The 25,838-nt window shown below is 53.0% G+C and overlaps 2 protein-coding genes across 7 annotated transcripts in view; both read left to right on the plus strand.

Annotated features, from left to right (window-relative positions):
• The first annotated feature begins 241 nt into the window (after positions 1–241).
• LOC144582120 (uncharacterized) lies at positions 242–1,433 on the plus strand. The gene is made up of 3 exons (XM_078368978.1): positions 242–358; positions 532–951; positions 1,232–1,433. Exons 2-3 carry the CDS (start codon positions 761–763, stop codon positions 1,431–1,433), a joined length of 393 nt encoding a protein of 130 aa, XP_078225104.1. The 5' UTR covers positions 242–358; positions 532–760.
• LOC100390843 (inositol 1,4,5-trisphosphate-gated calcium channel ITPR3) overlaps positions 1,205–25,838 on the plus strand; it is a 74,776-nt gene continuing 50,142 nt past the window's right edge. For 4 of the 6 annotated variants that reach the window (XR_013534159.1, XM_078368976.1, XM_078368973.1 and 1 more), the window contains exons 1-2: positions 1,205–1,579; positions 19,756–19,826. Coding sequence is in view for 2 of the 6 variants with exons in the window: in XM_078368973.1 (XP_078225099.1) it covers positions 1,491–1,579; positions 19,756–19,826 (160 nt within the window). In the remaining 4 variants the exon portion in view is untranslated. Of the gene's footprint in view, positions 1,580–13,135; positions 13,225–19,755; positions 19,827–25,838 lie in introns of those variants that run through there. The other 2 variants (XM_078368977.1, XM_078368975.1) reach the window with 1 other exon arrangement.

A 25,838-nucleotide genomic window follows, 5' to 3' on the forward strand; every position in this document is an offset into this window, starting at 1 on the left:
CTGGAAGTGTCCTTCCCTCCCAAATTCCTGGGGGTCCTCGAAAGAAAAATAAAGAAGAGAACCGCCCCCCCACCCCGCCACTGCCTGGGGCTCTTCTCTTCCCAGGGTCAGCAGCTGTCTCTTTGCTCTTAGCTGTCTCCACCCCTCCCCTAGCCTCTCTTCTTCCTGCTTCAGTCACCGAGTCCCCTCCTCCCTTTCTTCCAGGGACAAACGCCCCCCCCACAACTCAGGAAGTGGGGGTGGGGGTTCTGAAGGGAGCGAATGTGATCGGATGGGGGTGGCAATGGGCACCCTATCCTAGAAGTTCAAATAAAGGACTAGAAAGCAAACACCCAAGCACCGGGAAACAGAACAGAAAGTAAGCGAGCCGGGGACGCGAATTGGAGGGCAGGACTTCGGGAGCCAGAGCCTGGAGGCGCCGCCGCACCGGGTCACTCCCAGAGGGCCGGCACCCAGACTGGGCATCCTTGGCGCTTGCGTGCGCTATCAACCAGCGAAGGTAACTTTCTTTCTTTCTTTCTTTTTTGAAAGGAAAGACGGAAGGAGCCAAGAGTTTTGGAGCCAACTCCTGGAGAGGGAGCGGCTGAACTGATTCGGAAGTTGGATCTCTTTGTACACAGGAATGCAGAGGAAAAAAAAAAAAAAACAAAACCCACCCCATTGCTTCATTTCCCCTCCAAGCCCGAGCACTTTCTATTGTGCAATGAAAAGGCTTTTTTCACGTTGAGAAAAGTGAATCCCGAATTTGCGCTGCAAAGGGATGAGCGCGCTTCTGGGCGCTACCCTGCTCTCAGCTGGGCGCCGGGGACCGCGCGGTGGCCGCAGGGCGGCCACGGCCAGGGCACTCCAGGGCGCATCCTCCACGCGCGGCTCCGGGGTAGCGCCAGCGGGAGCATTGGACTCCGGGAACCCCGAGGGTGGAGAGCTCCCCACTACGCCTGGGCCTCCCAGGTACGGCAGTTCCGCGAGTCCGCTGGACCCAGGGCTCCCCAGTGCGGTGCAGGACGCCTTTGGGGACCAGGAGGGCTGGCGGCGCATTTGGCGTCCGGGAGGTCTGGACCCGGACCAGCGAGGAGCGCGGGGCGCCGGGAGGCAGGCCGGTGCACATGGGTGCCGGCGGGCGGGCCGTTGGCTGGGGGGGTGTGGGGGGGCGGGGTGTGGTCTCCCCGCCTCCCGGGCGGGATTTGCTGTATCTGGCGGCCCCAGACTTCCTGCTCCTTCTACGCTGCAGGTACGCGCGGGCCGGGCCTGGCTGGGCGGGCTGGCGGCGGGCGCGCCCAGACGTGGGTACCTCCTCACCCGGACCCCGGGCCGCGCCGCGCCGCCTCCTGGCTCCCGTGGTCACCAGCCCGCCCCGGCCGTCCCAGGCGTCGGGCTCCGAGGTGGGGGCGCGCCCCTCCCCGTCCCCCGGACGCCTCAGTCCTCTGCACTGAGCTTGGCCACGCGCCCCTGGGCGCCCCCCACGCCCCGGGCTCCGGAGGGCCGCAGCCATGAGTGAAATGTCCAGCTTTCTCCACATCGGGGACATCGTCTCCCTGTACGCCGAGGGCTCTGTCAATGGCTTCATCAGCACTTTGGGGTAAGTCTAGCTCGAGAGGGGTGCGTGCAAAGAGGGGGCGCCGTGGGCCTTGGTGCCAGCTGCGTGCGTCTTGCCGCCGCCCTCCGACAGAGGGCCTGGAAGTCCCCCCAGCCTCAAGGAGCGGGGAACGCCTCGTCTCCTTCTTTTAGAGAAAGGAAGTGAAGTGTTTGCTCAGGTAGGACTCGGGCGCCCTACTGGAGTTGGCAGGAGGCGCCCCCATCGGCGCAGCCTCTACCCTCCTGCACAAGCCTTTGGAGGGGGCGGAGGGGCCGAGACTTCCTTTGCAGGTGGTCCCCGGGGCAGGTGGGTGGCTGGAGGCTGAGTTGGAGAAGGGCAGCCGGGCCTGGATGTGACCAGCTCTGAGGCCAGGGCGGAGCTGTGGGAGGTGGGCAGGCTCTGCTTGGAGCCCGGAATTCTCCGTGGTGCCTTTGAGGGGTCTCACCTTCTCACAGCTCTCTCCCTGTTCTTTCCAGCTTCAGTAGGAGTGTCTTAGCCCTCCCCTTCCAGGCTTTCAGGTCCTGGCCAGCTGCCCCTTCTCCCCGCCTCTCCCGTTCAATTTCCTGCACTCGTCATCTGGCGCCCTTGGGTCCCTGGTTCTAGCTTCTCTCCAGCACTTCACAAACATTAATTAATTCTGGCCACCACCTCCCAGGGTCTGGGCTGGATAAACAGGGAATCAATTCATGTCTCTGGAGAGGGCCAGGCCTATAGCAGGGATGGGGCAGGAGAGAAATTAGGCAGAGAGGATGGGTTTATCTTCAGGCGAGTAGCTGGGTGATCGGGAGTGTAGCGTGGTTTCTCCAGCCAAGGCCCAGAGCAGGGCCTGCTACCTTTGTCCTGTTTTCAGTCTGGGAGCCTAGGTTAAATTGTCTCATCCTCCCAGCCACACATAGCTTCCCACTAGGGGACACCCCGTCCTCTGCTGACCCACTCAGTGGGACCAGCCAGCCTGATGGTGCCTCTGGGGGACTTGGAGGACAACCTGGCACCCTCAGCTCAGGACTGGCTCTGGACAGGGCCCAACTCACCCCAAGCCTAGGAGGTGCGGGGTCACCGGTCTCCCCTAGCATTGCTGGGAGTTTAGCTTTGGTCTTGCTGGATTGTGGGACTGGAGGGCTGACTCTGCCAGCAGGGAGTTCTCACCCAGCATTCCAGCATGCCTGGTCCCCTTCTCGCAGAACCATCCACGTCCCTCCTGGTGGCCTCTCTTTCACACGTGGAATCCCTGGCTACTTGTCCCCCCTTCCACTAGATCTGACTTGTTCCTAGCTCCCTAAAGGATGGGGTTGGAGCAACATCTGGGCCAGCATCTGTGCAGGCCTCCTCCAGAGAGCAGTGACTAGTCTCTGGCTGCCCTGAGGCCAGGGCCTGCATATAGTAGGTACTGAGTAAACACCTCTGATAAAGCTGAGGGAAGGAGTAGAGGGTGTGGGGGTTGGGGGGATGTAGGGAACTATTGGGGAAGTCCCCTCCTAGTGAAGAGCACCAAGGACTTTTGGGAAATGACCACCTCTGTTGCTTAGTGCCTGGCCCGGGGCTGAACACACTGTGGTTTTTAAGCACCTGTAGGGTTTTTTTTTAGACAGGGTCTCACTTTGTCATCCAGGCTAGAGTGCAGTGATGCCATCTCGGTTTACTGCAGCCTCGACCTCCAGGGTTCAAGCAATCCTGCCTAAGTGCCCCCAGAACTAGCTGGGACTACAGACACACCTGGCTAATTTTTGCATTCTTTTGTAGAGACAGGGTTTCACCATGTTACCCAGGCTGGTTTCCAAGTCCTGAGCTCAAGCAATCCGCCTGCCTCAGTCTTCCAAAGTGCTGGGATTACAGGCGTGAAACACCGTGCCCTGCCTAGCACCTGTGAGATTTAACAACATCAGGGAAAACATCTTGCTGCTGCTTCCCCTGCTCTCAGGCAGGCCTCACTCCCTCCCAAGGATTCCCTCTGTTGCCTCTGTAACTTCCTTCCACCTCGGCCCTTCCCGCCCCGGGAACTGCTTCCTCCACCCACGTGATCTTGGGGCAGGACCTGGCGACCTCTAGACCTCTAGAGCGCTCTTCGATGACAGGGTGAGCCCTCCCTCTGCAAACACCTCCAACATCTACTGATTTTCCACCCGCAGGCGCCCACCCTCCTGGCATGGCTGTCTAGCATCGGCCTGTGCAGGTCTGCACCATAATTTTCTTTTTCTCTTTTTTTTTGAGACGGGATTCTCGCTTTATCACCAGGCTGGAGTGCAGTGGAGCGATCTTGGCTCACTGTAACCTCTGCCTCCTGGGTTCAAGCGATTCTCCTGCTTCATCCTCCTGAGTAGCTAGGACTACAGGCATGCACCACCAGGCCCAGGTAACTTTTGTATTTTTAGTAGAGACGGGGTTTCACGATGTTGGCCAGGATGGCCTAGATCTCTTGATCTTGTGATCTGCCCACCTCGGCCTCCCAAAGTGCTGGGATTACAGGCGTGAGCCACAGCGCCCTGCCTACTGCATCATAATTTTCTGGGGCTTTTTCACCTGGAGCTCCGGGTGCACTGCATGACTGCAACCTGTCCCGTGCTCTCAGTCTCTTTACCTTTGCTCTTGCGTCGTTCCTGCCCTTTAGCCAGTCTCCACCTGGGTAAATCTGTCCCACCCTCTAAGGCCTAATGCATAGTGGCCTATTTTGAGAGATCCAGCTTCCCCTACCTGCAGGGCAGAATTAACCCTTCGTCCTCTGTGCTTTTGAACTGCTTTGGACAAACCACTCTCTGGTGTCCCTCACATTGGAGGCTTCCCTGTAGACCCATCTAATGCTGGGCATCTTGCCAGGATTAACATCATTCATACATTTAGCAGGTCCACAGGCACTGTAATGGGTGCTGGGGACTTGGTGGTGGTTCAAGGAGCTGTGCTTCCTGTTTCCTTGGACTTAGGAGTCAAAGAAGGAGTGATTTGTAAGTGCTGTAAATAATCAGTCCAGCAACTTCAGCGACACCAGGAAGCTTGTCGGAAATGCAGAATGTCAGACCCCTGTGCCCAGTCCTACTGAATGAAAATCTGCATTTTATTAAGATCCCCAGGGGACTGGTGCCTCCTTTCTCAACTCTCGTCCCCTCTGCCTTTCCCAAGGCTGTTGGTGCCCATGTCTGTGAACCCCGAGGCTGATTTGACTGAATTCCTGGGCTAACCCAGTGCCCAGTGTGTGGGTCCCAGGAGGTACCCAGTAAGGGCTGGATGAAATGCATTTGTTGAAGACAGGGGTGGCCTTGGTGGGCAGATGGGCCAGGTCACCTGGGAGATGGGAAGGGGGCATTGGTTGGGGAGGGAGGCAGGGGCAGCCTTCAGAGCCAGAGCTCTTCAGTGCAAAGTGGAGGAGGCCAATTAGAGCCTCCTGGAGAATTAGAGGTCCTGGTGAAGATTGTACATTAACTATGGGTCGGAAGGATGGGAGGGGTTCAGGGAGTGGATTCAGGAGCGGTGAGACTGCTGGCCAGCAAGGGAAAGCAGGACCACACCTGTTCTTGGCAGGAAAGTGGCCAATGCCACTGCCTTATCCCTCACCCCAGGGGGAGCAGCAGAGGCCAGGGCTGGAGTAGCTGATTAGGGCCAACAAAAAGTGGAGGATTTAATGTGGCTTCAGGCCAGTGGCTAGGAAGAACTGGCCTTGGATACACAGGATGGACCCATCAGGATCTCATGTCATCTCTTGAAAATCTTTTTTTTTTTTTTTTGAGATGAAGTTTCACTCTTGTTGCCCAGGCTGGAGTGCTATGGCATGATCTCAGCTCACCGCAACCTTTGCCTCTCAGGTTCAAGTGATTCTCCTGCATCAGCCTCCTGTGTAGCTGAGAGTACAGGCATGTGCCACCATGCTTGGCTGATTTTGTGTTTTTAGTACAGATGGGGCTTCTCCGTGTCGGTCAGGCTGGTCTCGAACTCCTGATTTCAGGTGATCTGCCCACTTCGGCTAGGATTACAGGTGTGAGTCACTGCACCTGGTGAAGATCTCTTTTGAGTCCCCAGAGGGGTGGCCCCAGACCCACACAGAGTAGACTGGGGGAGTGCAGGTGAACTGGGTCTTGGAGCTGAACTTTCAACATTTGTCAAAGTGCCTCTTCCCACCCATGGCTGGGGTTTGGTGCCCCATTTGGAGCTCTCAGGGTCTCTGGACCTGGATCACCCGGGGGGCTGGGTGATCATAGTGGGTAGGATCAGAAGGGACCCTGCCTCTTACCCATGGGGTTCCCTGTTCACCTGCCAGCCTGACCCACTTCCCTGGAGGTCAGGACCCAAGAAGTATGGGGGTGATTATAGAGGAAGCCCAGGTTCCCAGGCTCATGATCCCTGCGTTGGAAACCTCAGGGGCATGGCTCTCAGGAACAGTGTCAGTCTTGTGTTCCATCAACAGCTTGCTGGGTGGTTTTCGTTTTGTTTTGTTTGAGATAGGGCCTTTGTCCCCGGGGCTGGAATGCAGTAGTGTGATCTGGGCTCACTGCAGCCTTCACCTCTGGGGCTCAAGCAATCCTTCCACCTCAGTTCCCCCCAGTAGCTGGGACTACAGGCATGTATTACCACGCCTGGCTAGTTTTTGTATTTTTTGTTGAGACAGGGTCTCCTCTGGCTGCCCAAGCTAATGTCAGACTCTTGGGCTCAAGTGATCCTCCCTCCTCGGCCCCCCGAAGTGCTGGGATTACAGGCATGAGTCACCGTGTCTGGCTGTTACTGGGTGTTGCTGGCTGTTTGTGCTCTGGCTGTACCTGAGAATCTCCCAAGGATTAAAAAAAAAAAAAAATCCAGCTCCCAAGTCTCATGCCAGACCAATTGCACAGAATGGAACAAGCTGGACCTGTGCCATCTTTAAGGCTGGGGTCTGGTCGTTGGATTTTTTTTTTTTTTTTTTGAGATGGAGTCTCTGTCACCCAGGCTGGAATGCAGTGGTGTGATCTTAGCTCACTGCAACCTCCGCCTCCCAGGTTCAAGCGATCCTCCTGCCTCAGCTTTCCAAGTAGCTGGGATTACACATGTGTGCCACCATGTAGGGCTACATTTTTTGTATTTTTAGTAAAGACAGGTTTTCACCATGTTGGTCAGGCTGGTCTTTATATACTGTCCTTGTGATCTGCCCACCTCAGCCTCCCAAAGTGTTGGGATTATAGGCATGAGGTACCATGCCCGGCCTGGGTGTTGGATTTTTAAAAAGCTTTCCAGGTGATTTTAATGAGTACCTGGGGCCTGGATCCCTAGCTGGGGGCCTCCCAGGCTGACAGTCTGTGAGGAAAGCCTGCCTGCTGGGTCTACCTGCCCCTTAGCCCAGAAGGCCCATCTCCTCTTTGTCTTCATCAGACTTTATAATGTCATTCAACAAACATTTATTAAGCATCCATCTACCATGTGCTAGGTAAGGCACTGTTTTAGGCACTGGGAAATCAGTGGTAATCAAGGCACAGGTCCAGCTTGTTCCATTCTGTGCAGTGGGGCCCTTTGAGCCTTAAGTCTGTGAGACACATGTAATTCCAGGAATGTGAGACTGCCCCTCCTATTCCTGCATTTCCTGGGTGGATTTCAGACCTGCCTTGGCTTTCATTTAGGTATTTCACTGGAAGGAGATGTTAGACTTCTGTACCCCAAGTCAGAGTCTTGGTCTCAGCCTAATCCATGCAACTCATGTTTTGAAAAAAAAAAAAAAAAAAAAAAAAAAAAAAAAAATATATATATATATATATATATATATATATATATTCAGATTTAAAGAAATATACATTCCATGGAGAAAATGTGAAAAACTAAAAGAAAAAAAATCTGTAACTTACATTAACATTCTCTAAGTGACTTACAGTAACTGTGACTTATATTGACATTCTCTATGACCTTCTAGCCTTTTTCTTTTTTTGAGATGGAGTCTTGCTCTGTCACCCGCTCGAGTGCAGTGGAGCCATCTTGGCTCACTGCAACCTTCGCCTCTCAGGTTCAAGTGGTTTTTCTGCCTCAGCCTCCCGAGTAGGTGGGACTCCAGGTGCCCATCACTACACCTGGCTAATTTTGGTATTTTTAGTAGAGATGGGGTTTTACCATGTTGGCCTGGCTGGTCTTGAACTTGTGATCTTGTGATCCACCCACCTTGGCCTCCCAAACTGCTGGGATTACAGCCACTGTGCCTGGCCCTAAACAACTTTATTTATTTATTTTTTTGAGACAGAATCTTGCTCTGTTGCCCAGGCTGGAGTGCAGTGGCACAATATCAGCTCACTGCAACCTCCACCTTCTGGACTTAAGCAATTCTCCTGCCTCAGCCTCCTGAGTAGCTAGGACTACAGGCTCTTGCCACCAAGCCCAGCTAATTTTTTCTGGGTGAGATGGAGTTTCACTGTGTTAACCAGGATGGTCTCGATTTCCTGACCTTGTTATCCTCCCACCTCAGCCTCCCAAAGTGCTGGGATTGCAGGAGTGAAGCACTGCGCCTGGCCACCTTAATTTATTTAAGCAACTCTAATATTCAGCATTCAGGCTGTTTGTAAATTTTTGCTGTTACGAACCATTTGTCTTGAACATCCTAGTCCATACATGCCTGAACACTTGTCTAGTTATAGCTATCCTCTCAGGTAATACGTTTCCAGAAATGGAAACCAAAGACAAGGTACACCTTTACCTCTTAGACTGTCTAATGTTTTGTGCTTCTGTGGTGGTGGAGGGGCGTAGGAACAGAACTTGTGCCACAGAGGGTCAAACCTGATTCATGTCCTGTGTAAATGTTGCACTAGCATGTGGGGAGTAAGACCAGCCTCCGCCCTTGAGGTTAGGCTGCAGAGGTACCAGGCGCTTCCCTGGCAGTGCAAGGATGTGCTGGAGAAGGGATGAAGTGGAGAGAGGGTGGTGTGGGGGTTGGCTTAGCCTAGAATCAGGGCCACACGTCCACCTAGGGACTCCAGGGTCTCCGCTGCATCCAGTTCCTCGGCCTGGCCTGAATCCTGTCGGTCTGAAAGAATCCTGCTAGAGCCACTTGCTCACACTCTGCCCTGCACTACATTCCTGACCCCACGTCCTCTCCCTGGCGTGGTCCATTGGGGCGGTGGCTTGGGTTGGGGATGGGGACACATGCTGAGTTTTAGGGTGGGGCCACACCAGCTTTCTGCTTCCTGCTTGTGGGGAAGTTTCTGGGTTTCGATGATCTCTGCACACATGCCTGGAGTCCCTGCATGTCCACCCCCAGCCCTGCTCTCTAAACTTCACCCCATGTGCAGCTGGGGCACCCCTCTCTGGGAGTGGGGCTGTGTGAGTGGAGGGGAGGAAATCTGGGGTGGGGGAAGGAGGAAAGCAGAACCCAGATCTCCACTAAGTTCATCACAGGCCTCCGAATGTGAGCTCTGAAGCCCTGGGTACATCAGGCTGGTCATACGAAAGGTGCCAGTGGCACCCAGCATTCGTACCTGCAGTCACAATACCCTGCAGTCAGGACCCTGGCTTAGAGAGCTTGGGGTCACGAAGCAGGGGCCTGAGGAGAGGAGGTTACAGGGCCTTTCAGTCAAGGGACTAGGAGAGAAATGTGGGTGAAGAAATGAGACTGGGCGTTCACAACACAGTGAGTCCATGGTGTGGGCTGGGGATGGAACTGGGTGGAGTCCCCTTACTGAGGGATTTCCACTCGGGAAGACAGGCAGGAGAGACTCATTGCAGAGGCTTCAGTGAGGGAGTAAAATGATCAGAGTGGTATGTTTTTTTGGCCAGCAGGTGGACAGAGCCAGAAGGGGCAGTGAACACAAATCTCAGTCCAGGAGCAGCTGCAGGTGCTTGAGGCAGATACCTGTGCATATTTGGTTAGCAAATCACTCTCCCCATCATTCAGCCAGCCAGCCAGCCAGCCCTTACCCCTTCCTGCACGGTGCAGGAGAGCCCTCTTCTCTAGTAGAAGTCTAGAAATAGATGATGGGGGTGATATAGGTAATGGGAGGGAGAATTAAGTCTGTGACTCAAAGATGATGATGATGATGATGATGATGGCAATGGGTAGACTTTGCAGATGACTTCATTGGGTGGCTCTGGCCTTTATGAATGCTCTCACAGCCTGAGGTGTAAATATACTTCAGAAAAAGTAGAGAGAACCTTTTAGAACACCGATTTGCCTACCACCTAGACTTAATAATTGTTTACAGTGCTCATATTTGCTATGTGTATTTTTTGCTGAGGTATTTTATGAATAATTACATACATTGCAACTTTTTCACCTCTAAGTATTTTATTATGCATCCCTATGTAACTACAGTGCTGTGATCACACCAATTAATAGTTTTCTAATGGCATTCAGGACCCAATCCATAGTCAGATGTGCCTATTGTCCTCAGTGGTATGATCAGAGTTCTCTGTAACCTCGAACTCCTGGACTCAAGCGATCCTCCTGCCTTGGCCTTTCAAAGTGCTGGGTTGTGCCTGGCCTTAGTCTGTGTTTAACTGACCATTGGTTTCTTTCTTTCTTTTTTGAGACGGAATTTTGTTCTTGTTGCCCAAGCTGGAGTGCAATGGTGTGATCTCGGGTCATCACAACCTCTGCCTCTTGGGTTCAAGCAATTCTCCTGCCTCAGCCTCCTGAATAGCTGGGACTACAGACGTGCACCTCCACGCCTGGCTAATTATTTCTATTTTTAGTAGAGACGGGGTTTCACCGTGTTAGCCAAGATGGTCTCGATCTCCTGATCTCATGATCCGCCTGCCTCGGCCTCCCAAAGTGCTGGGATTACCGTGCCCTGTCACAGTTGTTTTTTTTTGAGATGGAGTTTCCCTCTTGTCGCCCAGGCTGTAGTGCAATGGCGCAATCTCAGCTCACTGCAACCTCTGCCTCCTGCGTTCAAGTGATTCTCAGCCTTCTGAGTAGCTGGGATTACAGGTGCCAGCCACCACACCCGACTAATTTTTGTATTTTTAGTAGAGACAAGGTTTCACTATGTTGGGACAGGCTGGTCTTGAACTCCTGACCTCAGGTGATCCACCCACCTCGGCCTCCCAACCCCTGCCTGGCCTGACCATTGGTTTCTTTAAATTAGGATCCTATCTAGGTCCTCAAATTACATTTGATTCTTAAGCCTCTTCAGTTTCCTTTAACCTAAAACAGCGCCCCGCCCCCATCTCCTTTCCCACTGTGAACACTGAATTCTGGCAAGGCAGGGTTGTGCTGTAGGCTGCCTAGCTTGCTGGATTGATTTGTCAGGGCTGCCTTTGTTGCTTTGTTTCCTAGAGAGCTCTGTGGAGGTCTGGAGCCAGGGCGGGCAGGCTTGAGGGTCTGCTCTGCCGAGGGTCCTACAGCCTCAGTTATTCTCTTAGGTGAGAAAGACTAAGAGTCCAGTTCTGGATTATGGAGAGTGGGAGACAAGCCTGGGGCTGGCAGGGCTTGAGGCAAGGGCAGGCTGGCAGCCCATGGTTGCATCTTTTCTTCCTCTCTTCCCAGCTTTCCCTCTGGTCTCCTGCTCCCTGTCTTCTTCTTGTCCTTACAGATATGTTCTCCCATGCACCCAGCACTGCTGTAGAGACCCCAGGACTTATCAGAGAGCCCGCCTGCCCCTTACAGCCAGAAACCCAGGCCTGTGGCAGAGGCAGGCTGGCACACTGGCCCCGACCTTTATTTCTACTGAGTTGTTCTTGCTATCTCTGTTTTTCCTGGAGAGACTATTGGGGTTCTCTGCATGTGCAGCTTATTGTCCTTTCTAGACTTTAAGCTTTCTGAAGGCTTTAGCTGTACTTGTTTTAAAAGTCCATATACTGCCTGGCCCCTTGGTTGGCATAGGATGGATTCTTGGTAAAGATATGTAGAGGCAAAGAAAGTAGTTGCTTTTGCAGGGATGCAGGAGTTAATTTCTTTTCTCTGACGAGCCAGGAATCCCAACCAGTGAATCTGGGTTCCTGTCTTAATATTCCTGCCTCACCTCTGGCTAGCAGGTGTGACTGGATATCTGGAGAAAAGGTCCCCCAGGCCTCCCACCCACCACCAACCCAGTGTTCAGACGACGCCTGCTGTTGGAGTGGCCTCCTTGGGGCTGGCCTGGATCTGTGGAATCGTGGCCAGTGTCTAGGGCTGGGAGTCAGAAGACCTGGGATCTGGAATTTGCTGTTCCATTAACTTGTGTGACCTGGGCTGGTCAGTTTTCCCTCCGTGCCCCAGGGACAGTTTTCTCAATCACAGCTGGATGGAGTGCGGTTGTTCAGGGTCCCTTGGGGATCTTCCCAGTCTGTGACTCCCCCTCCCATGGTGCTCTGATGGTGGCCAAGCTGGTAGGTGCAGGTTTTGAGTCAGGCTCCTTGATAGTCACTTGCCCCACTTCTATCTTGCTCCCTTCCTCCTTCTTATCTAATCTTTCCAGACAGCACTGCCTCGCCCTGCTGCCTTTCCCATGGCGACCACCTGGATCTCCAAAGTCCACGCTGGGTGAAATGGGGCCACCCAGGTCCTGGAATGTAGCTGTCTTCCTTTCCTACCTCAAATCAAGGTCTTGGAGTGTAGACCCCGTGAGCATTTCAGGGACTGTGCCCTCCTCATACCTTAGAACAAGCTGTTAACCAGCTCCTCTCCAGAAGGCCCAGGACGGCTCTGCCTGCCCACAGGCCTCCAGCCAGGACCCTTTTCTTGTGGCCCCATCCTCCTGTCTCTTCTGCTATTCAGACTGGTCTTGTGCCTCCCAGTGGATGAAAGGCGCACTGCAGGGACTGTCCTGTGGGCTCCTGAGCCCACAGGTGCCGGCCATGAGCTGGGCTGGTCCTGAATGGAGGGGAGAAGGGGACACACAGGTGTAGACAAGGCCTCTGTCCTCCGCACTCAGCATGGCTGAAGGAGATCCCCGAGGGTGGGGACCACACCCAGCTACTGTAGGCTCGCAGTGAGGTTTGTTGAGTGGATGGAAACCTGGGTTGTGTTTGTGCCATTCTCTGAGCCACTATGTGGCTCCGGGGTTCGGTCCACTCTGTGGGCCTCACACTGGACTATGGTAAGAACGCAATGAGATACTGGATGTAAAAACGATTGATAAACTATAGAGTTCGAACGATAGAAGGGCAGTTTTTCTGTGATCTTGGCTGGGGTACCACCGGCCTCTAGATGAGGGGCGAGGCCGGTGGTGGGCGTGGGCAGGGAGCTACGGGGGAGCCTCAGCTCGACCTTGAGATCACAGGAATGGATTGGGGCTTCATCGTAATAGAAGCTGGACGGTGACATCGGCGGGCTGGAAGAGGGTGGGAACAGGCCCTTTCCGAGGCCCGTGGGTGGAGGGACCTTGTGGGGAGGCGTTCGGGAGGGGGGTGAGGCGACGCGGCCACTTTGCCCTGGAGAGCGTGGCTCTGGTTTTAGCGCTAGGTGCGCACCCAGTAGGGCACCTGCGGCCCAGCTAGTTTGATAAACACAGGTGCCCGCCATGAGGAAGAGTCAGGGTGGGGCGCTAAGGCCAGGGACATGGGTGCCAGCGGGTGGGGAGGGGTCCTCTGGGGACGCCCTCCGCGGGCAGCTGAGCCAGGGAGAGCAGGAAAGCGCGGGCGCAGCAGCACATCACCCGCCCCGCCCCCGGGCGCGCCTGGCGGAGGCGCGGCGTCCTGGCAGCGGCCGGCAGTCGGAGGCAGGCCGGGGCGAGGCCGCGTTGGCTCTCCCTTGGCGGCAGCGGCGCGGCGCGGCGGGGGAGACGGCTGCACGTGGGACGGTGAGTTTCGCTCTGCCGCGGGGGCGGGGGCGGGGGCGGGGCCGGACGCCCGGAGCTCGCGGGCCGCGCCAGGTTGGGGGCGGGGCCAGAGCGCGTGGGGCGGGGCGGGGCGGGGCTAGGGCGGCCAGACCCACGAGCTCCAGAGCCGCGGGGACCCAGAACCGTTCCCTCCACGCAGCGACAGGGAGGTCTCGGTCTCTCAGCTCCATCAAAATTACCTGACTTGTGTCCCGGCCCGCGAGCCTCCCTCTGGCCCCAGGTCTCCCCACAGCTTATCTGATAAGAGCTTTTCTGCTGATCTGTTAATGACTTCACCGGACGCTCCCTCCCGTCGCGCCCCTCTCCCGCCGGAGATCGCCTTCTTGCGATCTCTCAGCTCTAATGAGTATGCACAGAGACATGGGGGAGGGCCGCTTGCGGGCACGGTGGAACCCTGGGAACATCTGCCCAGGGCCACCTTCTTTGCCTACACACACCAGATGGAGGCTGCGCTAAACACTAGCTGGAGAATAAAACAAGGAAGGCAAGGTGGCATGGTGCCACCCCTTGGAGGATCTTGAGCCTAACATTCCCAGATGATACCTGTTTTGCTAGTCCTCGCGGACCCAGGAGGAAATGCCAAAGGTCCCATCTCCTGCCTCCCAAGTCCTCACTCCTGACCGACCCTCCCTGCTTTCCAGAGCCCCCTCCAGGGCTTGTTTCTCTCCTCCAGTCCCTCACACAGACCATTCTCGCCTGCTCAGCTGCACATCTGGGATGTCTTCCCTTCCCAATCTTGTTTGAATTCCCCTCGGGAGGCCATGCTCCCCTCATGACCAGTCCCTCTCTTCTCTAAGTGGCTTCTGGATTTTTTTTTTTTTTTTTTTTTGAGATGAAGTTCCGCTCTTGTTGCCCAGGCTGGAGTGCAATGGTGCGATCTTGGCTCACCCCAGCCTCCACCTCTCAGGTCAAGCGATTCTCCTGCCTCAGCCTCCCGAGTAGCTGGATTACAGGCATGTGCTACCACGCCCGGCTAATTTTGTATTTTTAGTAGAGATGGGTTTTCTCCATGTTGGTCAGGCTGATCTCCAACTCCTGACCTCAGGTGATCCTCCTGCCTCAGTCTCCCAAAGTGCTGGGATTACAGGGGTGAGCCTAAGTGGCTTCTGTTTGCATTCCCCTGCTTTGCAGACTGCCGGGCACTGCCGGATGGGGAGGGGCTGAGTTGGAGAGGCGAGGCTTCAAAAGCTGTGCCAGTGTGGGCAGGGACAGATGGACATCCACCTAATGACCACATGAGCTTGTCCAGAGGGGTGAGGAAAAACACTGGTCCCCGAATTTGCATGTCTTTCCTTCATTTGTGACCCAGACAGGGAGTTCAGAGGAGAGGCGTGGAGGGGTCAGGAATGAGGATGGGTTTTTTTTCCGTCAGACAGACAGCCTCTGAGGAAGGGGACTCTGCAGCCTCTTCCTCTCCCCCGCCCCTTCTCCCACCTTGTGTGCTGGTCAAGATGGGGGCTGTGGGGATTGCTGCCAGCCTCTCTCCAGCTGCACAACTTTCATGCTGCCCTGTGGTTCCATCACCCCTGGTTGGTGCTTTCTTCCTCCCACCTTCAAAATTCATTCTTCAGGGCTTTGCTAAGAGACAACCAGCTAGTCTGATTCACTAATATGTTACAGGTAATTCTATGAATTATTCAAGACTCTGAGCAGCTCCTGCTTCTCCCACACCTTCTCTGATTGGCCAAGTGCTGACCTCTCCCTTCCCTGAATTCGGAGAAAACCCATGGCTGGTACCACCAGTTGGCTCTGATACATATTCTTTATGTTTTTTATCTTCTGAGTATGTGATTTGTCTTCCCAATGAGATTTTAAATTCCCTGAGGCAGGGACCTCCTCTTTTGCTTCTTGTGTATTTTACTGCACAGTTAGTAAAACCAATTAATTAACTCGGTATGTATTTTATGTGTGCCTTCTCTACACCAGGCAGTGGTCTGGGTGCTGGGGACACGGCAGGGAGCAAAACAGACATGTCTGTGCCTTCACGGAACTTACATCCCATGGGGTAAGGGTAAGGAATAGTAAATAAGTAAAACAGCTAGCCAGCCAGGTGATGATAAAGGCCCTGGAGAACAATTACACAGGGAGGGGCATACCAAGTGTGGCAGGAGGCAGTTTGCAATTTTTAATAAAAATGGGAGGAGGGTCTTCATAGGAACAGGGCTGTTTGAGCCCAGATCTGAAGGAGATGAGGATCTGGAGGTAGAGGGTTCTGGGCAGAGGAAAGAGCCATGTCCAGTTCCCTGGGGGGCTTTAAGGAGCCTTGAGGGGTCTCCAGGGCTGGAGCAGATGGGTGAGGGGAAGGGGATGGGGAGGAGATGCTATCAAAGAGATGAGGGGCATCGACCATGTAGATCTTTCAGGCCATGTGAGTTCTTTGGTTTTATTCTGAGATGGGTGCTTCTGGAGGGTTCTGAGTGGATTCTGGCCTGATTTGACTTATCTTTTAAAGGGATCCTCCCCCTGCTGGATGTGACCTCTAATTCCAGCACTGTGGGAGGCTGAGGCAGGTGTTTGAGACCACTGTGGGAGGTGGTCAGGTGTTTGAGACCAGCCTGGCCAACATGGTGAAACCCTATCTCTACTGAAAATACAAAAAAGAAAAGAAAAGAAAAAATTAGCTGGGCATGGTGGTGGGTACCTGTAATCCCAGCTACTCGGGAAGCTGAGGCAGGAGAATTGCTTGAACCTGGCAGTCAGAGGTTGCAGTGAGCCAAGATCACACCACTGCATTCCAGCCTGGGTGATAGAGTGAGATTCCATATCAAAAAAAATAAAAAGTTAAAGGGATCCCCCCTGCTGCTGTGTGGCAAATAGGCTGTAGGGAGTGAAGGGGAAACCCAAGAGACTAATGAGGAGGTAGTTACTGAAATCCCGGTGAGAGCTGGTGGGAGCCTGGACAATGTGGTGGTGAAAGTGACAAGAAGAGGTCCAATTCTGTACCTGATCATGCATTTTGAAGATGCAGCCCACAGGATTTCCTGACAGGTTGGTGTGAGGTGTGAGTGGAAGAGAAGAGCCAAGGATAGGTCCAAGGTTTTTTGGACCAAGCAGTTGGAAGGATGGAGTTGCTGTCGACTGAGATGGGGAGGACCTCCAGAGGAGCATATTCTGGTGGGAGGCCAGGAGCTCAGCTTGCACAGGCTGAGTTTGAGATGCCTGTGGACACCCATGTAGAGATGTCAAATAGGCAGTTAGATCTCTGAGGCTAGAGTTTGGGGGAGGTAAAAGTAGGAGTTCTCAGTTGGTGGTGCTTTTAAGTTCATGAGTGGGGTCAAGATGCCCAAGGACTCGAGTCTAGATGCAGAAGGGAAGAGGGCCAAGGACTGAGCAGGTGCTGAAGGCTGGGAGAAGAAGGAGACAGAGGACCCTCTGCTTTCCCTGTCACTCTGTGGTCCTGCACAGTGCCTGCTCTGACGCTGGGCTGCCTGGCTTCAAAGCCTGGCTATGCAGATTGTTTATCCTCTCCATACTCTGCTTTCTCTGCCTGCAAAATGGAAATAACAAAGTAGAATTAGAAACTTAAGTAACAGTATATGAAAACATGAGGCAGTTCTCCAGTGTCGAGGACACCACCTGGATGTCCTCCAGTTCAATTCAATTCTGACACTATCTACCTGAAGTTAGTGTCGGATCCCACAGGTGGAAAGCTCAGTCCACCAAGACTAATGTCACTTCAGACACCAATCGCAAGTCTGGGCCTCTGGTGCTTCTGACCAACCAGCCATAAATCAGGGGTTCCCATAAATCAGGGGTTCTTTCTCTCCATCTTCCCTTCTCCTCATGTTTGATAATTTGCTAGAACGGCTCACAGAACTCAGAAAAACAGCCAGGTGGAAGAGATTAATAGGACAAGGTATGGAGCAGGAGGTGTAGAGCGTCCAGGCCCTCTCCAGGGGTGCCCCCCTCCTAGTGCCCTCATGTATTCACCATGTTCAGCAGCCAAGCTCTCTCTGAACCTGGTCCTTATTTATTTATTTATTAAATGGAGTCTTGCTCTGTTGCTCAGGCTGGAGTACAATGGCATGATCTCAGCTCACTGCATCCTCTACCTCCTGGATTCAAGCGATTCTCCTGCCTCACCCTCCTGAGTAGCTGGTTTACAGGTGTGCGCCTCTACACCTGGCTAATTTTTGTAATTTTTTTTTTTTAGTAGAGATGGGGGTTTCACCATGTTGGCCAGGTTGGTCTTGAACTCCTGACCTCAGGTGATTAGCCCGCCTCAGGCTCTTAAGGTGTTAGGATTACAGGTGAGAGCCACTGCACCTGGCCCCTTTTGGGTTTTTATGGAGGCTGCCTTACATAGGCATGATTGATTAAACCATTGGCCATTGGTGGCCAACCTAACCTTCAGTGGCTCTCTCCTCCCAGAAGGAGGTTGCGATGGGGGTGGGGCCGAAAATGGGAACCTTCTAATTAGATGGTTATTCCCCTGGCAGCCCCATCCTCAGGGGCTTTCCAAAAGTCACCTCATTAACATAAAACCAGGTGTGGTTGAAAGAGGCTTGGTATGAACAGAATTCATGCCATTTCATCTTTATTGCTTCCTATTTCAGGAACTGGATACAAAAATCTGAACATTGTAACTCTTCTTGCCCTTATCACTTAGGAAGTTAGACTTAGGAACTCTGGTCAGGAGCGGGAATGAAGACCAAATATATATTTCTATTAAGTTGTAACACTTTGCATTGTGTAAAATGTTATTTGTTCCAAATAAAACACACAGGGGTTTGGTTCTCAAGGAACTCACAGTGTAGATACAGCAAGTATAGAAGTGGGGAGAGACACTGCTGCAGGAAAGGCCACCACAAGGTGCCGGAACACAGAGGAGGGGGGCCCACAGTGGCTGGCCAAGGAAGGCTTTGCAGTGTAGGAGAGCTGAGGGTATAAGAACGGAGTTTTGCTAGGCCTGTGGCTTCATGGGGCCTGAGTAGAGTGGGTGTGAAACACTGCAGGCTGCCAGGACTGCCTCTGGAGGGATGAGCATTTCAGGGACCTGGGGATCAACAGGAGGTTTAGTAGAGTCGGGGCAAAGAAATAGTGAGGCTAGCCATGGATGAGGTGGAGGTCAGATCACAAAAGACCTTGTTAACCAACCCAGGGAGGGGAGGTACAGAAGGAGCATGGGCTTTGAAATCAGCTCTGTGAGTTTAGGCAAATTATTTAATATTCAGATTCAGTTTTTTCCTCAGTAAAATGGCACTAAAAACAAGCCTCTTGCTGGGAAGTTGGTGAGAATTCAGAGGCAACAGGCATAAGGGTGTTGAGACAGAGTTGGCCTTTGACACGGTGGGTGATCAGTATCACTTTATCCTGAAGGCTGGAGAGGCACTGACAAATTTTAAATGAGGGAAGTGTGGCTGGGTGGGTAGATGGGTGGATGGGTGGTGGATGGACAGGTGCATTGGTGGGTGGATGAATACATGGATGATGGGTGGTTGGGTAGATGATTGGGTGAAGGGATAAGTGGATGGGTGGATAGATGGATGGGTAAATGAATGTCCTCAAGAGATGCAAGATTGCTGGGCGTGATGGCTTATGCCTGTAATCCCAGCACTTTGGGAGGCCAAGGAGGGTGGATCACCTGAGGTCAAGAGTTTGAGACCAGCCTGACCAACATGGAGAAACCTGTCTCAACTAAAAATGCAAAAAATCAGCTGGGCATGGTGGTACATGCCTGTAATCCCAGCCACACAGGAGGCTGAGGCAGGAGAATCGCTTGCCCTGGGAGGTGGAGGTTGCGGTGAACCAAGATCGCACCATTGCACTCCAGCCCGGGGAACAAGAGCCAAACTCCATCTCAAAAAAAAAAAAGAAAAAAAAAAGGAGAGAGAGAGAGATGCAACATTAACTACAGCATGGCTACAAGGAGGAAATTGTCCTAAGGTGAACCAAAGAGAAGAATATAAAATGAGGCCTGACTGAGACTGGGAAGGTGTGAGTCTCATTGTCCTTCCTTAGAGACCTAAAGACTCATGCCGCTAGTTTGGTGTCTCCTATGCTTCTCTCATCTATCTGTCTCTGGTCTCTCTCTGCTTCTGTTTCTCATCCTTTTTATCTTTCTGACTCTCTTTGTGTCTCTCCCTCCCACTCCTCTGTGCCATCGTTTTTCTGCTCCTCTCCTGCCTGCTTCACCCACTGCCCTTCCCATCAGGGTAGCAGGGTCTCAGGACTGGGACAAGAGATGCACCTGCAGCATGTGACGGCCCCGACTGGTGGCAGAGTCCCCCCATGACAGCTGCAGCTCCACTGAGGGGGTCGGGGTGGGCTGGGTGTGCTTCTGTGTTCTTCCTGGGGTTCTCCCCTCGCCACCCAAGAGACACCTTGCCTTTCAACAGTGGTGTCAGGAAAGAATAACTTGGTGGTGGGGGCTTGTTAGTGATGGAGGAATTATCTTTCTCACTGGTGCCCTGGAATCCCCTGCTCCAGGGGAGGGATGCTGTGGGAGATGGGTCTCTTTTCTCCTACTGACCAAGCTGCCTTGTCCCTCAGGCTGGTGGATGACCGCTGTGTGGTGGAGCCCGCAGCCGGGGACCTGGACAACCCCCCTAAGAAGTTCCGAGGTAAGATCTGCACTCCCTCTGCCCCCGCCCCTCCCAGGCTGCAGGGTCCTGGACCTGTGACTGAATTATTCAACTGCATTCAGATGCAGCAGCTGGATTAGATGTGGCTGCCCTGCAGAGCTCACTCTGCTGTCAGCAGAATCCCCCTTGGCTTGTACTGCTGCCGTCTTGGCACAGACACACCATTCCCTTCATTTTCCGGGGCCACACCCCACTTTTCAGGGGCACACCCACAGCTGGCCAGGGGCCCATTCTCCCCTCAAAATCCCCATAGCCGCAGGGCTTTCTGTGTCTGCGTGACTAGATGTTTTCTGAGGGAACAGGGTTGGGAAAGATAATTGTCGAGGCTTTAGGAGGCCCCGGTGACAGCCCTTCCTTGTGCCTCAGTTCCTCATCTGCACGGTAAGTGTTTCGGACCCCCGGTTTCCAGAACTCTTGACCCTGGTTGTGTCCTCAGCCCCATCATGTGCATGAGTCCTGCTCTGTAGAAAGTGCTAACAAAGCCCCTTGCTGGGAAGTTGGTGAGAGTTCACCTTGGCCAAGTGACTTCGTTCGTGGGGCCTTGTCCTGCGTGGTCAGTGGGCTCCGTGGCTGCCCATCAGGCTGAGGGGCCTTTGTGGGGATTAAACAATATCTTGGCTGTCTTTGTGCTAAGCCAGGGTGAGGTGCTGTTGCTGTGCTTACCGGTGAGGGCTGAGACTGACCGACAGTCAGACAGACAGGTCCTGGGTGTGGTGGGCAGGGTGGGGGCAGGCAGCAACACGCTGGGCCTGCTGCCACCAAGTCTGCCCGTGTGGCTGCTCCTCTGGGGAGAGCTTGGCTGGGATTGTCCTTGATGGGGGTGCTGCGAGGGGAGCGGGATATGAGACAATCCAACGGCATCCTTGGCAGGCTGGCTGCTGGGGGCCTTGCCCATCCCTTGGAACACACAGAGGGGCCTCCATTTGCAATTCTGTTCCTGCTTCCATTACGGGGCTCTGAGTCAGGGCTTTAGCTGGTGGAGGTCTTAGGTGGGAACTGCCCTGGCCCTGGACCGAAAGGCCCCTCTGCCCTACACCGTTGGCCCCGGCGCCTCTCCACCTCATCCTCTCCCCCTTTCGCCTCTCCACTCCCCTGCAGCCACACCAGCCTCCGACTACAATTCCTCATAGTCACCAGCCACACTCCCGCCTCCATACCTTTGCTGTTCCTTCTGCCTGGAACATTTTTTCTCCAAATACCCACGTGGCCCTGACACTCAGCGGCTTCAGGTTTCACATCTTCAGTGAGGCCCCACCTCCCTTGCCTGCTCTCTTTTTCTCTGTAGCATGAGTCTGCCATGCTCAGTGTATTTTATTTATTTGTGTTTGCCATTTATCTTCCCCATTAAAATGTCAGCTCCACCAGGGCAGGGATTTCTGTGTTGTTGTTTTCTGTTTTACCTGCTGTGTCTGTCACACAGCGGGTGCCCCCAGCACATATGAGGCATCAGTGCATGTGCCGGGCGCCTCCCTGGCATCCTCTTGGTCCTGCCCCTCACTCAGGCCTGGCTGCTCCATGTCCTGTGGCTGTGACCCACCCAGAATTTTCCCAGTGGGGCCCAGGCTCTGTGGGTTTCATGTGCTCGCTTGGAGGCATGAGGTGAGGACAGTTCTGACCTCACCTGTCCCGGTTCCCTGAAGGATGGGTAGAGACAGGAGGCCTGGGCCTCTCCAGAGTCTGAAATGGGAGGGTGTTGAGGCTGCAGATGGAGGGTGGACTGCCATCTAGTAGCAAGATTTAGTCTAGTTCTTGTAAGGAACTTAGAGAGAGAGAGAAAGAGAGAGGTGAGAGAGAGAGGTGAGGGTCCCAAGGGTGGGCTCTGCCAGGACTGGAAGGGGAAGGTTTGCATGTGTGTCGAGGTGTGTGTGTGCAGCTGTGTGGTGTGACAGGCTGGTGACAAGGAGGTATGTGTGACCAAGGAAGACTTGCCCTAGGCTGCTAGTGGACAGAATTTGGGGCCAATTTTTGACAACAACAAAGCCATTTAGCAGAACAAATGCTCCTTCGATTTCCTGCCCTTCGCCCTCATCACTCCTTCCCCTTCTCTCCTCCCCCAGGCCCCTCATCTCTTCCTCTCTGTTTTCTCAAAGCCTGTGACTGGGGCCTACCCCAGAACACCTGGGCCACCCTGTGGTCCCATAGCCTTGCAAAGTGACATGGAAAAGAAAGATTCAGACTCCATCTCCTTCCCCCTCTTCTCTGCCCCAGCTCCTGCTTCCTTGGTGTCTTGACAAGGTAGGCAGAGGCCCCTCTGGACTCCCTATGGCCCTGTTGGGATCTGAGTGGAGCCTACCTTCTGGGACAGAGCCAGGTCTCCATGCACCCTATGGCTGGCGGGTACAAATTGGGGCATTAAAATGTGGGACAAGAGACATGGACTATACACCCTCTTCAATTTTGACACTGGAGCCCAGAGAAGACAAAGATGGGGCTTGGCCTCAAGCCGGATGTCCTGGCTTTCACTGTTTCCATGTCTCCTGCAAACACCCAGGCCTGGCGGGGGGTGGAACTTAGCAAGGGGGTGGGGTTACGGCAGGCATTTTAGAAGTGGGCTGGTGGTAATCAGAAATGGCCATATCCTGAAGACTCCCAAAAGTTCTACCCTCGACCATCCTGGGGTGAGCCTGGCCCTTGCTGGGACTTCTAGCTGCCCGCCCAGCTCCCTGCTAGCTCCCTGGAGGCTGGGCTCGCAAAGCCTCCGATACCCTCACCTTGGGAAGGAGCCCCTGCATGGCTCCTTGCTTGTAGCTTCAGCTCCAGCCACTTTCAAAGCCACCTAAGCCCCAACACGGTCAGTGAATTATTTCCAGAGCTGGCAAGGCCCTGGGAGGCCCAGGCTGCTGGTGCCCTGGTGTGTGTGACACCCACACCAGGCCAGCCCTCGAACTCTGCCTGGCGGTAGGGTTTCTGGCCGTGGCTGCCATGAGTCCTGAGCTGCTGACTGGGCTGAGCCTGGGGCACGTTCCTTCCCCTAGCCCTTTCTCCTTCTCTTCCCCTTCCTGTTGGGGCATGGACTTGGCTAGCCCTTGTCTCCAAGTCTATCTCAGGGAAGCTCAGAACTTGCACCCGCAGCCCCAGTGCCAACAAGACAAATGTGTGGGGGCAGGTGCCAAGGAGGGGAATGATGAGGTGGCTGCCTTCCATTTGTGTGAGTGGACACCCCCTTCCCCAGCCTACACCTCCTCTCTACCTGTCTGTGCTCCAAGCCTGGTTTATTGTTATTGCGATTAAGACATATTTCAAGGGTACACAATAGTAAAGAGAAAAATAGGGCTGGCACGGTGGCTGACACCTATAAACGCAGCACTTTGGGAGGCCAAGGTAGGCGGATCACAAGGTCGAGTTCAAGACCAGCCTAGCCAATATGGTGAAACCGCATCTCTACTAAGAATATAAAAATTAGCCGGGCATGGTGGCACATGCCTATAATCCCAGCTACTTGAAAGGCTGAGGCAGGAGAATCGCTTGAACCTGGGAGGCAGAGGTTGCAGTGAGCCAAGATTGTACCACTGCACTCCAGCCTGGGCAAGAAGAGAGAAACGCCATCTTAAATAAATAAATAAATAAATTCTGTACTGTGTTTGAGATTTATCTGAGTTGATACACATGGTTCTAGTTCATGTGTTTAATTGCAATGCTGCATTCCATTGGGTGATAAATTGAATTCCTTCATTGGCGCTCCTGTAGTTGGACTTTCAGCTTATTTCTAGAATTTGGCAGTTGCCTGGGATGCTGCAGTGAAACCTCCCTGGGCTCGGGTTCTTCCAGTACGTTCTGAGCGGGGGGATTACTAGGTGGGAGGGATGAGCCTCTGTGGCATGAAAAGTGATCCTGAGGTGACTGTGGGGCAGCTCCCCTTGCTCTGCCCACATCCTTGCCACACTTGGTTCTGTCCCACTTAAATTTCTTCCAGCCTGCTAGGTGTGAAATGTCATCTTACTGTGGTTTTGATTTGCATTTCTCTGCTAGTGAAGTTGAGCATCTTTTCATAAGTTTTTTTGGTTACTGAAAATGTGCTTTTATTCCTTTTCTTCTTTTTTATAAAAGTAAGACAAATACATGGTCTAGAATCAGGAGGAAAGCCTGGTCCCCGCTCAACCCTCCTCAACCCAACCTCCTTTCCCCTTCTCCAGGGCAACCATATAAGAAAATCTAAGTAGATAATTTATTCATTCAGTTAAAAATCAAGCCGGGCGCAGTGGCTCACACCTGTAATCCCAGCACTTACTTTGGGAGGCCAAGGTGGGTGGATCATGAGGTCAGGACTTCAAGATCAGCCTGGCCAAGATGGTGAAATCCCATCTCTATTAAAAATAAAAAATTAAGGAGGCTGAGGCAGAGAATTGCCTGAACCCAGGAGGTGGAGGTTGCGGTGAGCCGAGATCACACCATTGCACTCCAGCCTGGGTAACAAGAGCGAAACTCCGTCTGAAAAAAAAAATTAGCTGGGCATGGTGGCACATGCCTGTGATCCCAGCTACTCAGGAGGCTGAGGTGAAGAATTGCTTAAACCCAGGAGGTGGAGGTTGCAGTGAGCCAAGATTACACCACTGCACTCCAGCCTAGGCGACAGAGCGAGACTCCATCTCAAAAAAAGAAAAAAATCAAAACATCATACAAACACACTCTGAAAGTCTGCTCCCACCCTGTCCCCACCTCCCACCCCCTCACCACTGCCCCTTTAGGTCATCACTGTCTGTAGTTTCTTATGTCTCTTCCAGTGTTCCATTCTGCAAATACTAACATGTATCCAGATTTTCCCTTCTCTTACAGAAAGATAGCATTTTATATATACTATTTCTGTTTTTTGCTTGTTTTGCTTTATAAATCTTGCTGTAGACAGATCGTACTGGAGATCTTTCTCTATTAATATATAGAAGCTCAAACTTCTTTCTCTCTTTCATTGAGTATATTCACTTTAGTCGGGTGTGGTAGCTCATGCCTGTAATCCCAGCAGTTTGAGAGGCTGAGGTAGGTGGATCACTTGAGCCCAGGAGTTTGAGACCAGTCTGGGCAGCGTGTCGAAACCTTGTCTCTACCAAAATACAAAAATCAGCTGGATGTGGTGGCACACGCCTATAGTCCCAGCCACACAGGAAGCTGAGGTGAGAGGATCGCATGAGCCTGGGAGGTCAAGGCTGCAGTGAGCCGTGATTGCAACACTGCACTCCAACCTGGGTGACATAGTGAGATCCTGTTTCAAAAAAAAACAAAGATGGAAAAAAAGTATATGTATTTTAGTTGTATATCCTAGACAACGATGAGAAAAATAGTCTCCTACAAATTACATAGTAATTTGTCTTAATCTTTAAAAAAAAGTTACTTATTTATTTTTAAGACAAGGTCTCATTCTGTTGCCCAGGTCAGAGTACAGTGACATCATGGCTCACTGCAGCCCTGACCTCCCAGACTCAAGCAATCTTGCCTCACCTTCCAGAACAGCTGGAACTACAGGTGCATGCCACCATGCTTGGCTAATTTATGTAGTTTTTGTAGAGGCAGGGTTTCCTTATGTCGCCTAAGCTGGAAAATAAGCAAATTCCTGGACTCAAGCAGTTTGCCCACCTCAGCCTCCCAAAGTATTGGGATTATAGGTGTGAACCACTGTGCCTGGCAAAAGTCACTTATTTTTAATTGTGGTAAGATACACATAACAAGGAGTTTACCATCGTTTTTTTTTTTTTTTTTTTTAAAGACAGGGTCTCACTGTATCACCCAGGCTGGAGTGCAGTAGCATCTTGGCTCACTGTAAACTTCCTCTCCCATGCTCAAGTGATTCTCCTGCCTCAGCCTCCTGGGTAGCTGGGAATACAAGCACCTAACACCATGCCTAGCTGATTTTTGAATTTTTTTTTAAAAATGGAGTCTTGCTCTGTTGCCCAGGCTGGAGTGCAGTGGTGCAATCTTGGCTCACTGCAACCTCTGCCTCCTGGGTTCAAGAGATTCTTCTGCCTCAGCCTCCTGAGTAGCTGAGATTACAGGCCCCCACCA

Source organism: Callithrix jacchus, chromosome 4 (genome assembly GCF_049354715.1).
Source record: "Callithrix jacchus isolate 240 chromosome 4, calJac240_pri, whole genome shotgun sequence".
In the NCBI taxonomy this organism is placed as follows: domain Eukaryota; kingdom Metazoa; phylum Chordata; class Mammalia; order Primates; family Cebidae; genus Callithrix; species Callithrix jacchus.

What these genes read in the sequence shown, in the direction of transcription:
- LOC144582120 (XM_078368978.1), top strand. Translation starts at nt 761, where the DNA reads ATGAGCGCGCTTCTGGGCGCTACCCTGCTCTCAGCTGGGCGCCGGGGA. An exon ending in ACTACGCCTGGGCCTCCCAG is followed by an intron (nt 952 to 1,231) that starts GTACGGCAGTTC and finishes TCTACGCTGCAG; the next exon opens with GTACGCGCGGGCCGGGCCTG.